The sequence below is a fragment of the Anguilla rostrata genome, chromosome 18 (assembly GCF_018555375.3).
Source record: "Anguilla rostrata isolate EN2019 chromosome 18, ASM1855537v3, whole genome shotgun sequence".
NCBI lineage: Eukaryota > Metazoa > Chordata > Actinopteri > Anguilliformes > Anguillidae > Anguilla > Anguilla rostrata.
This window is the reverse complement of record NC_057950.1, coordinates 14959511-14973217: the sequence shown is the minus strand read 5'-3', so window position 1 is coordinate 14973217 and position 13707 is coordinate 14959511. Positions and strand designations below refer to the sequence as shown.

The 13707-nt window shown below is 38.8% G+C and overlaps 1 protein-coding gene across 3 annotated transcripts in view; it reads left to right on the top strand.

Moving 5' to 3' along the window:
* hpse2 (heparanase 2) overlaps nt 1-13707 on the top strand; it is a 100982-nt gene that overhangs the window by 40724 nt on the left and 46551 nt on the right. For all 3 annotated transcript variants that reach the window (XM_064317224.1, XM_064317223.1, XM_064317225.1), the window contains exons 4-5: nt 7067-7240; nt 8432-8603. In XM_064317224.1, coding sequence (XP_064173294.1) covers nt 7067-7240; nt 8432-8603 — 346 coding nt within the window. The remainder of the gene's footprint in view (nt 1-7066; nt 7241-8431; nt 8604-13707) is intronic.

Below are 13707 nucleotides of genomic sequence, written 5' to 3'. Positions count from 1 at the left end.
CAGCACTAGCCTCACCTTCAGCGTCATTGAGGTGTCCTCTTTCAGCCGTGATAGCAATAATTATAAGCAACCAGGCCTGTCCAGAATTTTATGTAGCCTTTGCAAAGACTCAGGTCCCTCATTTCCATTTATGCGTGCATTACCTGTAAGATGACACTATTTAAAGGTTCTGTGTTAGGTGGCCTAGGGAGAGTGAAGTATTTAAAACCTGAGGTGTGGCATAGGCTGTACTGTAAATATGTCAGTATTTTATGTATGTTTGTAGGATGATTTATGTGTGTATTGTTTAAATCTCACCGGTGTGTAGGGCCAGAAGCGCCAGTGTTTTCTCTTTGAGTTCTCATTTTCTCACGCCATGTTGCACACACTCTGTACTTTTTTGGAAGGCACATCAGGCAATATTATTCATGGATCAGCTGAACACATCCAGGTCATTCTGATGCCAGACTCTTCAAATCTGCAAGTGGTTTATTTGGAGGGCAAAACAGTTTCCTTTGTTGGCGCTTTCTGTTTTCCATGCTTCTTCAGAAGGAACTGCAGATTGTTTTTCCAAAATCCAGATCTCCATTAAATCTCTCACTGTTAGTATGTGGTTTGATGATTCAGAACTGTTCACATTGTTAGACATCATTCCAAAAACTTCCATACAGTGATGCCCTCAGCCTCATCACAGCCCATAGAAGTGGCCGAATAGCAAAGAGAGCAGTCAAAAATAAGTCTGTTTTCATAGCGTTTCATACTATTTGTGTGTTAGGGTTAACCTGACCTACTTTTTTGTTTCTGACTTCCTGCAATATAATTGCTCTCATTACCACCGGCTTTTTTTAAATAGAATTTTTTTAAAACTTGTATTAGTCTTCCCAGGATGATTTTGTGATTTACACTCCTTTGGAAACGTGACTGTTTTTTTTCTTGACTGGTTTCTCAATCCTTGGCCCAGCAAGTATACTACAGTGCCTTCAGAAAGTAGTCACCCCTTCAAAACGTTTCATATTTTGGCCTTATCTTGGTAGTGTCTGGATTGTGGCATTTTTTTTTTTTTTTTCATTTTGTGGCAATGGACTTAAAGGTAATCCTAGGAAGGCTCAAAGCTTATCAAAAAACATTTTAATGTCTATTATAGAAATGGAACTGTTGGAGAATAGGTGAGTTTTTATTTTTAAAAATGTAATCTAAAAGGGATTTTGGTTTTTTCGGATTGAGAGAGTTTGTGTACTAAATCATAATTTCTCTCAATCCCTCACTGTGGTAAGTAATCACGTCCTTCAGACCAAGCCTCCTGGTACGGAAATGAGCCGTAGAGGCGCACTGGTGCATGGGACTGATTCTTTTGGTGGGCCTGGATCAGATAGCCACTTTGACAGTCTCCAGACCCCACTGTTTCCATTACAGCCAGGCGACAGGGGAATTCTGCATTTAGAGGTATAAAAACCCGATGAAGAAATTATTCCCTGAGATGTGTTGCATGTTCATATTTGCAGGATGAAAGCATACAAAAATCTTTGTGAAGCTGGCCCATTGGGTTTGGTGGTCATTTATTTGAATGAAAACAACTTATTATAAGAACTTCAAACTCCCAGGAACTGTTTTTATATAAATAAATAAAAAAAACTCCAGGTGGAAAATTAATAATGTTTTGAAAATGTACTGTGTAATGTCAATACTTTTGCTGATTTTTGCATACATACGTGGAGCAGTCTGTGGACTTATGGGGAAACATAGCACTGGCTATCATTGGTGTCCAATTTGTCCAGTTTGTATCATAGTGCCCAATTTGATAAGTCTAATACTGAAAGGTTCCAACAATAACAGTTGGCTTCTTGCAGCTCTGGATTTGGGGGCTTTATTTTGCCATTTGTCTTGATTACTGTGGCATTTTTTGGCTGTAGTGAGCAGGCATTAGAGATTTCTGTGCTCCTCAGTGTCTGCTCCACAAAACCTCACTCTGGAAGTCCCCATGCATGATCTTGATGTAGAAATGCTTGGGCCGGTTTTCCCAATGTCAGTATTCCCTGCTGCTCCTGTGCCGCACGTCAGCGTCTCACCTGTGCACAGGGGTGAAATGTCACTTGGAATAATAATAACTGACTGAAACTGTTTCTCAGAAATTCATTGCAGCATTGTTCAAAACTTGCTGCTGTAAATCTTAACTTTGGGTGCAGATAGCTGTGAACAGCAGTGTAGTATAATGGGCAAGGAGTTGTAACCTAAAGGTTGCCTGTTCATTTCCTACGTTGGACACTGTAGTCGTACCCTTGAGCAAAGCACTTAACCTGCATTGCTTCAGTATATGGCCAGCTGTATAAATGAATGCAATGTAAATACTATGTAAAAAGTTGTGTAAGTCGCTCTGGATAAGAGCGTCTACTAAATGCCTGTAATGTGATGTAAAAGAAAAGTGTTGATGCCAGCTGAAATGAAGCAGCAAGAGGAAGATATCATTCTATCTCGGACCTGTTGCTCTTCTCTGTCCAAAACACAAACCAGAGAAAAGTTCTGTTTAGATTGAAATGTCTAAGCTTCAGTAAAGACTGATGGGAACCACACACCCATTCATGATACAGGTCAAAGTCAAACTGGAGTCAGGCATTTATGAGGGAAATGCGTGTTTTTTTAAATAAATGTAGCTTGGCCAAGGTCAGCCTAATACCTAGCTAACTCATAATGTCCTTACAGTTGTTTGGCCAGAGGTCCAGTGGGTAGAACTGGGGAGAAGTGAGCTCAGGTGTGTGCAAGTCTGGAAACCTTCAACCACATATGTTTCTCCTTTCCCCATTGCTACGAGAGCAAGGCCCTGCTTCTCATCACACCTGCCTTTGATATTTTTTTATTCATGTCAACCCTTGATGCAAAAGGAGGGAGCGACCACAGACCCCCAGTATGGTGTAGACAGCACTCTCCACATCCCCCTCCCTAGTAGCAACGTTGTCCAGTAGTTTAGACTGGAATGCTTTTGGGAAGTTCAGTCCAACAGAAAAGGAATTGAGTTGCATTGTGTAAAATAACACATTTGATTCTAAACACCTCGGACCACAAATAATTACTTTGAATAAGAGCATCACTTTCAATGAAAAATGTTTGCCATAAAAATGTTGACTGGATTTTGCTAGTTAGAACTTAATTGCAGTTAGAATGTGTCTTGCATTTTATCATAAAATTTCCAAATAAATTTTTCTTCCCAGATGCCCAGGGTTGTTTCAATGTCTTGCATTTTCCAGAAAAAAAATGAAATGGCAAGTTGTATTCCAGCTTCAGCCCCACTGTTCACCTTGTGGAGGACGCAGGTGCTGTGAATATGTTCCTCCAAGCAAGTTTTTATAGCAAGTTGAAGTTACAATGCCTTGCATGAGGGGTGTCAGAACACAAATATTCTGTAGGCTTATGCAGAAAAACCTCTTTTAGGGGCCAGCAAAAATGAGTCATGATTGCAGCAGTCTCAGGTTGTGAGAGGAAATAGTTACGACTGAAAATAAGAATTAACATCAAAGAATTATTAGGTAATATACACATGTACAATCTCTGGTGGCATAACCTTGCGGTACGAGCTGCTTTGAAGTTAATTGAAGTATATTTAATTGCATTGGACCACAATCCCTCAAATGCCCCATAACAGCAATTGTAAAGGCAGCAGGTTGTCAGAAATTTCTGTAAATATCTAAAATATCCTTTACTGTGAACAAAAACTGGTTGGGCTGATAAAAAACGGATAAAATGACACTACACTAAAACATAAATAATATATTAACCCAGAAATGTAACTGCCCCTTTAAGTTTACAGCTTGCAAAAAATAATACAGATTTACAAATTATTTCCCTCAACTCATCAGATGAAAAGATATGTATGTAAATCTTTCTTGGATGACCTGCAAACCTTGTACACTTGACATGGAATGATCCAGAATTATGCACAAATTATTTCCTAATTATTCCAAATGATTTCCTTTTCTTTAATCCACAGTCATCCAACAGAGAAGCTGGGAATCAACATTTTTTTTACTGTCAGTCACATCTGGGAATATGGTTTTATATTGGTCATAAGCTGTAAAATACTGTCATGTCTTTTGTCATGATGGGTGTTGATCTCTTATGATTATGATACAGTAAGTAGGTTTTATGGCCTAATGATGAAGTACCAAACTACATTTTGCTACTGTATAGAGTAAAAGCACTAACTGCTGGATTCAATCAACACACGTCCCTGGATTTGACTCCTCTATCTTAAATTTATTCTTTAAAATCACAGTTTTGCAACTTGCTTGCATTTTATTTTAAAGTAAGAATTCACATGTATTAACAAAGTTGATTGAATCTGGGGAAACCTCAAGAAGGGGTTCCTTGAAACAGGCTTAATTTGAAAAGCCAGCAGCCATAACACCCTGTAAACTCCTCATGTCAAACTGCTGAAAGTAAGCAGGTGTGAACTTGGTTAGTACTTGGATGGGGTGCCTCCTGGAAGAATTAACTTCTTCTGGAAGAGCTGTTGTTTGGCCAGTTAGAGGCACGTTTCTCTCTGGTCTAAATAAATATTGACCAGAGAGAACCCCCCACACACACACACACACATCTCATTTGCTCTGTAATCCGCTGTGTAAAATTGTAGTTTCTTTTAAAGAAAAAATCACCAGATTTGTGTTAAAGTGAGCCTGGCCACGTGTTGACATTACCAACATGAAAGCAGAGAGTGAAAATAAAACCGTATAATAAAAGTAAAATACTTCAGCATTCTTGCATTATTAGCATAACTTCTATAAAATCTTGATGCTGAATTGTTTTCAAACAAAATCTCGTATTATGGTAAACATTTTGAGTTTATTATGCATTTATCTGAACCAGTCTGTTGCAGAAGTCAAATTGCATCAACTGGTTTGAATCAGACGATCTCTACTGAAGCAGTTCACTTAAAAGGATTCTTTGCCCTCCTTGACAAGTGATGTTAAATTCTACATGTCTGCTCATGAAATGTGGGGACAGACTTATAATTTAAGCTGACATTCTTCAGTTTTTACAGTCCTATAAATTTTCATGATCCGTGTAGATGGATAGATACCTAGAAGTAATACTTCAAGTTTAATGTCATGTCAATTTCCTGTTAACACTTTACAAAATGCATAATTGTTGAAAAGCTCCACGAGAAGATAAAACCCAGACAAAAGGATTGCCTGAATTTGTAAGCCATTCATGGACATTTCCTGGTGTTTCACGTTTCATGCGCTTTATTTTTTCCATTCACCTCAGCATGATTGTATGTTAGAAAGGATATGCCTCATAATTATACGGGTTTCTTTAGATGACAGAAGAAATCAGAAATACAAAAATTCCTTGTATGACTATCACTTTAGTATGCCAGACTGCGTTTGACAAGCCTATGGCAAATTCTCCACCTCGTAATCACATTTTCACAGGTGTGCTAATTGTCTTGTATTCATCAAGGACTTGACCGCTATGTCAAATTGCTTTCACAAATCATTCATCAAAAAATGACAAATATGACTGCTCCATTTAACACCTTTCTTCTAATGCCCTTGACACATTTCTGACAGGTTTACAACTCTTTAAACAGCCAAAATACTTTAGCCCATCTGGACCTTGAATGTGTTTCTTTTTTGTTACAGGAAATGCGGTCAAAGTGCAGTGCAATATTTATGTTTATTGCTCTGCTTTTAACGTATAGCGTTTCAAAACAAGAGGGGCTGGTTAATAGGGTCAGGCCTGAATGTAGGCTAAGATCCCTCTGTATGCTTTCTATGGTAGAGCTCTCCTGGGAATTTCTGTGCATGTATAAAGAAGCAATGGCATAAAATAAATACATTTTTATGCAATTTATACACAAACAATATGACCTGCAATGATACAGTAAAATAAAGCATGGAAACATTGTATTGTACTGGAGACCATGTACAACCATCAGTGCGACCGATTACACATCCAGTGAACCTCTTGTTCTTTAACCAGAAGACTAACAAGAGATTAAGTCTGGGAATGTGGTGAAACAGTGGTGAGACCTCAGCTGATAATTTTTTCTGTACTTAGACCATTCTTTCTCACTACCTGAAAATATCCAGTGGTGTTTTTAAGTTAGTGGGGGCATCCAAGTTATGAAATATAATTATTGTGAAATTATTTCCAGATTTCCAAAACTCTGTTTTATGTTTTGTTCATATCCCCATATATTTTCATGGTTCAGGAGAGAATAAGCAGCTCTTTTAAACCTGCTTTTCATCTAAAATAATGGGTACATCTTTAGTGCTGATAGTTTTTTTTGTATTATAATTTCTGACATGTTTATTATTGAGGGGGTGGGGGGTGCGGGGTGCGGAGGTGCAGGACTCCGGAGCTCCCGTTGATTGACTGATGGGCTTCACAGCTGTCACCGTTCGGCACAGACAGCATTATTTAGCTGCCTCCTGTGTCCAGCCATGAGCTGGGCAGGTGAAAGCACTAATTCAGACGGAAGAGTCCCGAGAATACAGTAAATCAGACCTGTCCATGTTATTATTACCTCTGGAATCAGTTAGAGACAACAGTGGGTCATAAAAGAATGCAGCTTTGAAGAAGCCATTGCTTAGGTTATGCCTCAAGGGATCCATGATGCAGAAATCAGTCACCCCCACCTTCTCCGCTGCCCACGCCCACACCCCCGCCCCCCAGTAAAAAATGCAGACAGAGCCCATGCTGAGATTTATTTATTAATTTTTTTTTGAACCTGCTGAAATTTACCTTCAGTATCACGTGTGTGTGCGTGTGTGCACATGTGTGTTTAAATGCTTTGTTTTATGCTTTTTGCTGAGAACACATTCACAGTATGAGATTTCGGAGCTATGTGTTCACAATCCATCATAAAAAACTAATTTATATAGGGAAAAATTAACTGAAAAAATATACTCGAACCACTATGAACTTGGTTAATGGTGTGTACAATATTAATCCAAGCTGTTTTGGACTTTTGGGGGAATGCTGTGTGCGTTCCAATAGAGGGAATGTGCATCTGTGATGGATTTTGATATGTTGAGACTAAAAGAGGGAATTAAAAGAAACAAAGTTACAACTGCATCTCGCTTTTTCCCAGCCAGGTCTTTAGACAAACTCTATAACTTTGCCGACTGTGCCGGCCTGCACCTGATCTTTGGGCTCAATGCCTTGCATCGGAATCCTGACAACTCCTGGAATGGTTCCAGTGCACTCAGCCTCCTCAAGTACAGCGCTGGCAAGAAATACAACATCTCTTGGGAACTGGGCAATGGTGAGTTTACTGAGCCTCTGCCACGAGAAGCTTTCATCAGCACGTCCCACGCAGACACGAGGAACAGATGCCACGTACATTGGTAAATGATGTACACATGTAAATAAACATACGCAATGTAAAGTTCAGTAATTGTGTTCAGGGATTGCCTAGTGACATTCTTTTGAAAGAGTTTTCTGCTAGTTAGCTTACCGTAGAATGTGGTTGCTGGGAAGATTATATTAACCTCATAAGAATTTCAAGAGTTGGAGGTGACATATATGCTCTCTCGATTAAATGGAAAAAAATAGTGATTTACAATTTTTTTACAGGGCACAATGATATCTCCATTTGGGTTTGCAAAAAGCCTCTGAAGAGGTTACTCCCAACAGCAACAGTACAATTGATCCCTCCTGCAGATATTCTTCTGGAGAACTAAGCTTTGCAATCTGGTATTGAGAGATATTCTCCCAATGGATTTAGAGGGGCCCCCTGTACATTCCAGTCTATTGGCATGTATTCTCTTCTCTATTCTAATACTGATTTCTTACTTATCTTATACCGCTTAGCACTGCAGGGCTCTGTCTCTTCCCTCTCTGAAGCTGAAAGAGGAAAATCACCCAAAAATGTATTTTTACTATCTGTAGACACTAGTAAAAACACCCAGTGCCTGATGCATACATTAGCCTGCTTGAGAAGAGTGGGTTCATTCAAATTTGACAAGTCACACAAATTCTGCACCTATTTCATATCAAACGTACATGCACATCAGCATTTAGTGTCTCTCTAGTTACTTTTTATTATCTGTATGATTTAAAATCAGTCCTCTGTAAATGTGAGGGTACTTGTATTTTGTCAGTTGAATGATTTAGGATGCCAATATCATTTTCCTAGCTTTCAAATTTTATTTTGAAAAATTGTATGCACTTTTCAAGCTTTTCATGCCGCAACCTCCCATAGTTCATTGCATAGTCAATGTCTATAATACCTATGAAATACTGGTAAAATGATTGATGGAAATTGCATTACTGTGCCAAAAGGAAAGACTGGTTTTTCCGACATACATAGTAAAAGGTTTCATTTGACTTGTAAAAAAAAAAAAAAAAACCAATTTGTGCTACATTTTGTATACATTACTCCCACAATAAAGGTAAGTAACTACATTGAGATGTTCAGTGACTTTTTCCCTTAAAGCAGCCCCTCTCCCTACAGAGCCCAACAGCTACCGCACCATGGTGGCCCGCACAGTCAACAGTAGCCAGCTAGCGCAGGACTACATCCAGCTGAGGACCCTGCTGCAGTCTGTGCGGTTCTACAGCCGCGCCAGCCTGTACGGGCCCAACATTGGCCGGCCACGGAAAAACGCCCTTCTGCTGCTGGAGGGGTAAGTCAGCCTGAGGGCAGATTCGGTCAGGCTCAGAGGAAGGGACCCAGCCTGAAGGATAACTTATATTATACTGTTTCTGGTATGACCTGGCTTTACATTCACTCATGTAAAGAGCACACTAGCACAGTACTCTGTTTTGATTAGTTTTTTAAGGGTAGCCCACACTTGGAACTTGTTGACGGCTGACTGGTCAACATTCGTAGGCGTGGGTGGGGATAGAGTTCTGCATGTGAGCTAATTGTTTTGAATCTAAAAATAGCCTAATAATCTGGTGACACACCGACAACTAATGTTGATTTGAAAGAGACAGGCCATACTGATTCAGTGCACTGACTGTTAGTGTTTTGTCCTATAAAAATCAAAACCATCAGATTTGTAAGTAAATTTGTTTTGATATTGTGGTGGGAAATACAATTCCTTACTTGTTGGAAAAATCAAACAAGGAAACATATATGCAGTTATGCACCGAGTACTCCAGGTATTGAGCACCACAGGAAATGCACTCACCCCTGTTCATTATTCCACAAAAACCGACAAAGTGCTTGTCTTCTGTTTCTGAAGCCTCAAGGACGATGCCTGCAACTTTGCACTAACTGGCAGTAGCTTGCCGTGCATTTGTAGGTGTCTGTTTTTCTTTAATTCAATCAAAAGATGTATTGAAGTATACACTCTGTGAGTGGCTACTTAATTAGGTATACCTGCTCATTAACACAAATAGCCTGCTTCCCCAAATACAAAATCTTGTGGCTCCAAGTCGATATATGTGCGGACATGGTGAAAAGATTTAGTTGTTGTTCGACCGAATAGTAGAAACTGACAAAATATGATCTGAGCCACTTTGACCACGGTATGATTGTTGATGCCTGACGTGGTGGTTCCAAAATCTCAGAAACTGCTGCCTTCCTTGGATTACAGTCTCTAAAATTTACAGTGACAGTGGTGTGAAAACACCTTGTTAATGAGAGAGGCCAGAGAAGAACGGGCAGATATGTTCAAAGTAATAATGTTGTGCAGAAGGGCATCTGAACGCACAACGCATCAAACCTTGAAGTGGACAGGCTACAACAGCAGAAGATCACGCTGGGTACCACAGGGGTACCATCAGCTAAGAACAGGAAGATGATGCTACAGTGGGCACATGTCAACAAAACTGGATGATTGAAGTTTAGAAAATCGTTTCCTGGTCTGACTAATTTCAATTTTTGCTGCCCCATTCAGACGATAGGGTCAGAATTTTGGTTAAACAGCATGAATCCATGGATCCATCTTGCCTTGTGTCAATGGTGCAGGCTGGTGGTGGTGGTGCAATGGTGTGGGGAATGTTTCTTGTGACACATTGGGCCCTTTCCTACGAACTGAGCATCATTTGAAGGCCACAGCATACCTAAGCATTGTTACTGACCATGTGCATCCCTTTGATCGGCCCTTTTTACGTGGATACCTCCAGGAGGATGTCTCAAAGCAGTTTTCAGCCACACATTCATAAAGATAAATACGTCAAATGCACAGTTTGAACATTTAAATGCTTGTGCTTGTTTCAGATGGGTCTGATTTTTCGAGATTTTTATTTTTTAATTTTTTAATAGTAATCAGGAAGAACAGATTTCCAGGCACTTAAATATAGATTAAATGTTTCTGGGGCACGAGTATTTAGTTTTGTTGCTGACCATTCTATCCAGCTATCATCTTTCACCAAGAGCCAAAGTTCTCGAAATACCCAATTCTCTGCCTGTCATTGTGACATTTTTAAAAGACGATGACGACGATGATTATGATTATAATAATAAGATTAAGAAGAAGAAGGAAGGATGGAGAAGGAATAAGAAGGAGAAGGAAGAAGAAAAAAGAAGACCACCAAATAAGTGTGGAGTTTTATTTTGCTGCTGTGTGAAATTGTATCTGAGTCCCGTATGTTTACATAAGCTTAGAGGGAACAGAAGTTCATGTCTGCACAGAGTGAGAGTCATTTCTGTGGTAAACCCTTGAAAGTGCTGCATGGGGTATGTCCCATGAACCTGTAACTTGACAATTGGCATGCCTAGCCTCCAAGTCCTTCAGTAAAGTAGATTCGTGAAGATTCAAAATGCAAATCCTATAAAGGACATATTTCAAAGCAACAATCTGTATTGGGTGCATAATTAATTTACATGTCAACTCTTGTTCCATCCACTGAAAGAACAGATGCTTGTGTTTTTATAGATGGTCCTCCACATGTTGGTATGATATACAAACCAAATATAGAACAGATAAATATGGTAGTAATTAGGAATAATGGGGTCACCAGTATTGTAGACTTTAAAAGGCGCAGCAAAAAATACAAAATAACAACCATTTAATTGCTCTATTCAAATGTCTGCAACCCAAACATGCCCAACAACATGACTAAAAAATGTTATGGTAGTAATTGGCAGCACTGGTGTCAGTATTTTACACGTTCAAAGCTCTGTGTGTGCATATATTTTATGTATATAATACACAGTAAAATTTAAATTAGAAAAGGCATGTGGTTCTCAGACCAAAGAAAGTATACATCCTCAGGGCTTCTTAGCTGTAGTTGTACATGCTGAATTGATCATGTTTCCATGGCTTGGTGAATGGCTATAGAGTGCTATGGGTTCCCAGGATTGTTGCTCTGCTCCAGACAGGAGGTGCTCATCTCCCAGCAAGCAGACTGTTAATCCCAGGGCAGAGGCACAATTTACTTGCCCTGTCAGCTAAATAAAGTGTCTCTAGATTTACAGCCTGATGGAGCAATTTCCCACCTGCAAGTTCTGGGGGTGCGCAGTGAAAATATCTCATCTCTACCCCTCCCGCCATGGTGTGGTGGGGCTTTCTGTAGGCTGACTGACATCATTGGTGGGTTTCACAGTGTAAAAGTCTGACCTTGCTGACTTTCTGAATGAACACATCAAGCAATCTACCTTGCAGTAAAGCACTGCCTAGGTAAGTCCAAGGAGTTGAAGAAAATGAAGAAAACCAGCACTCTCTCTCCCCTTGGCTTTTTTTATGCTGGATGTGCTTCATGGGATAGTCAACAGGATTGCCTCGTTTTTTTGAAGTTTTTTTTTTTAGATCACACATACGGTATATGATCTTAAATGTACCAGTATGATTTACGGAAAGGTACTATAACTTTACGATACCTTTGGAGCAACAGTTTTTAATGACGTACTGTAATTACTGACTTTTTTGCAGGCGGCAATAAGATGTCTGGAGAAAATTTTGCTGGAAAATTGGCTCAATAAAAAGCAATATTGGGTTGATTTTGTAAACACTGGTTTATACAGCCCTACCATGAAAGCTCCACGTTGCTTTTATTTCCATCAAAGTTTTGTACTCATTCCTTACACTGGCACTGCACGTCTACTGAGAGACCAAGAATAAAAGGGATATGTGTGGTAAAACATCTCTCTATAAAGTATTGTCTTATCTTATTGGCATGTACAGTATAAACCGTCACCTGTACATAAATATTTCCTGATTAGAAATGCATTCATGTTAGTTATTCAAGCTATGTACTTTGCAATATATTAAGAGAAACTGAAAGATTGAATTAAAATTTTTAAATAAAAAATAGCATAATTTGTATTCCTTATGTTATCGTGATCATACTAACAAAATATAATGGTGCAGTATGTATCATGTATCACCCAAACATCTGGAAAAAAAGTATATGATTCTTTGGGGGCATATCACCCACTCCTAATTGTTGTTTTTTGGCAGAAATTGAATTAGTCTGCTGGTTTGTTTTCCACAAAGCATAAAAACTGAACTGTCACTCATTTATTTGGTAAATGGAAACACCTGGCCAAAGAACTTAGTAACTTTTGAGGAAGACACTGAAAAGTTGCTGCTCCTGCTGCTGAAACACAAGAACACAAATAGTGAATGTACACCTGTTCAAACTGCTGAGATTGAGGTCTTAGATCCGTTTGGCCAATTAATAATTTTGGAAATTGTCTGGGATTAGCCTTTTGTCAGAAATACATTGTACAGTGGTCAAGGGTTTTACAGTCATGAAAAGACACAAGAATCACCAAGAAATATTTTTAAATGCACCCCATAAACATGCAGGGCCAAATAGTAAACCATTGTAAATGTGTGACTCTTGTGACCCATTCAAAATCAGGTACTTTATTAAGTTGGTATATGCTTTACCACTTGGGCTGAGGTTGTTCATTTGTATGAATTTACACTTTTATTGAAGTTTCCCTACTTTGAAAGTATTAAATGTAACTCCCATAGTGTTAAATTAGCAGACTCAAGTGTACTGTGGGCATGAGCTGGCATTATCACCCACATCTACTATCAGCCAGAATGAATTTGCCTTTTGTTGTTTTGAAGCTAACTGCTTTTTTTCCCACACATCAGTTAATGAAACACCGGACAGCCCACTTTGTAGATCTGGACATTTGGCTGAGAAGGCTGAATGAGTAATTTTTTGCATTTATGGTTAAAGGTTTTGAGATCTTGCAATTTATGTTACTGTATCATGATTATAGGCACTGCTAGGAAGGATTGTTAAACAATCAGTACCTAGGACTGGATCTGTCTGTTTCATAAAGTAATTTACATTGCACTTGCAGATTAAATCTGTGTGAATCATTCATTCAACGGAGAGTCCAAATATGAATTCCCAGACATCTTAATCTGACCTGTCTCCTATGGCAGGCTTTCAAAGAGAGTTTGAAGTATTTAAATACAGTTATCTAGACTTTTAGCCAATGGGCATAAATTCTTGAACTGTGAAGAATCTCTAATGTTGTGATATATATTAGTGGACTTGCAAGGGGATCTGCTAGCATATGTTGTGCATGATGTGGTTACTGTCATGCTTCATAAGTGAAGCTGAAATTTAAGTAATTAAATTATAAAAGTATGTATGCAGTCTACATGATGTTTATTTAGGCCATAAATACTGTTTTTAACTATTTTTATGTTTACTGAAGTATGAACAATGCATTCATATTTGATTGATATTCATTCCAAAATTACTACAATGTGGTTTCAAACAACATTCAAACAAGATTGATAGTAACCCCCCCTCCCGCCCCCATATATAATTCAGTGTATCTATAAATGTTTTAGTAAATATCTATTT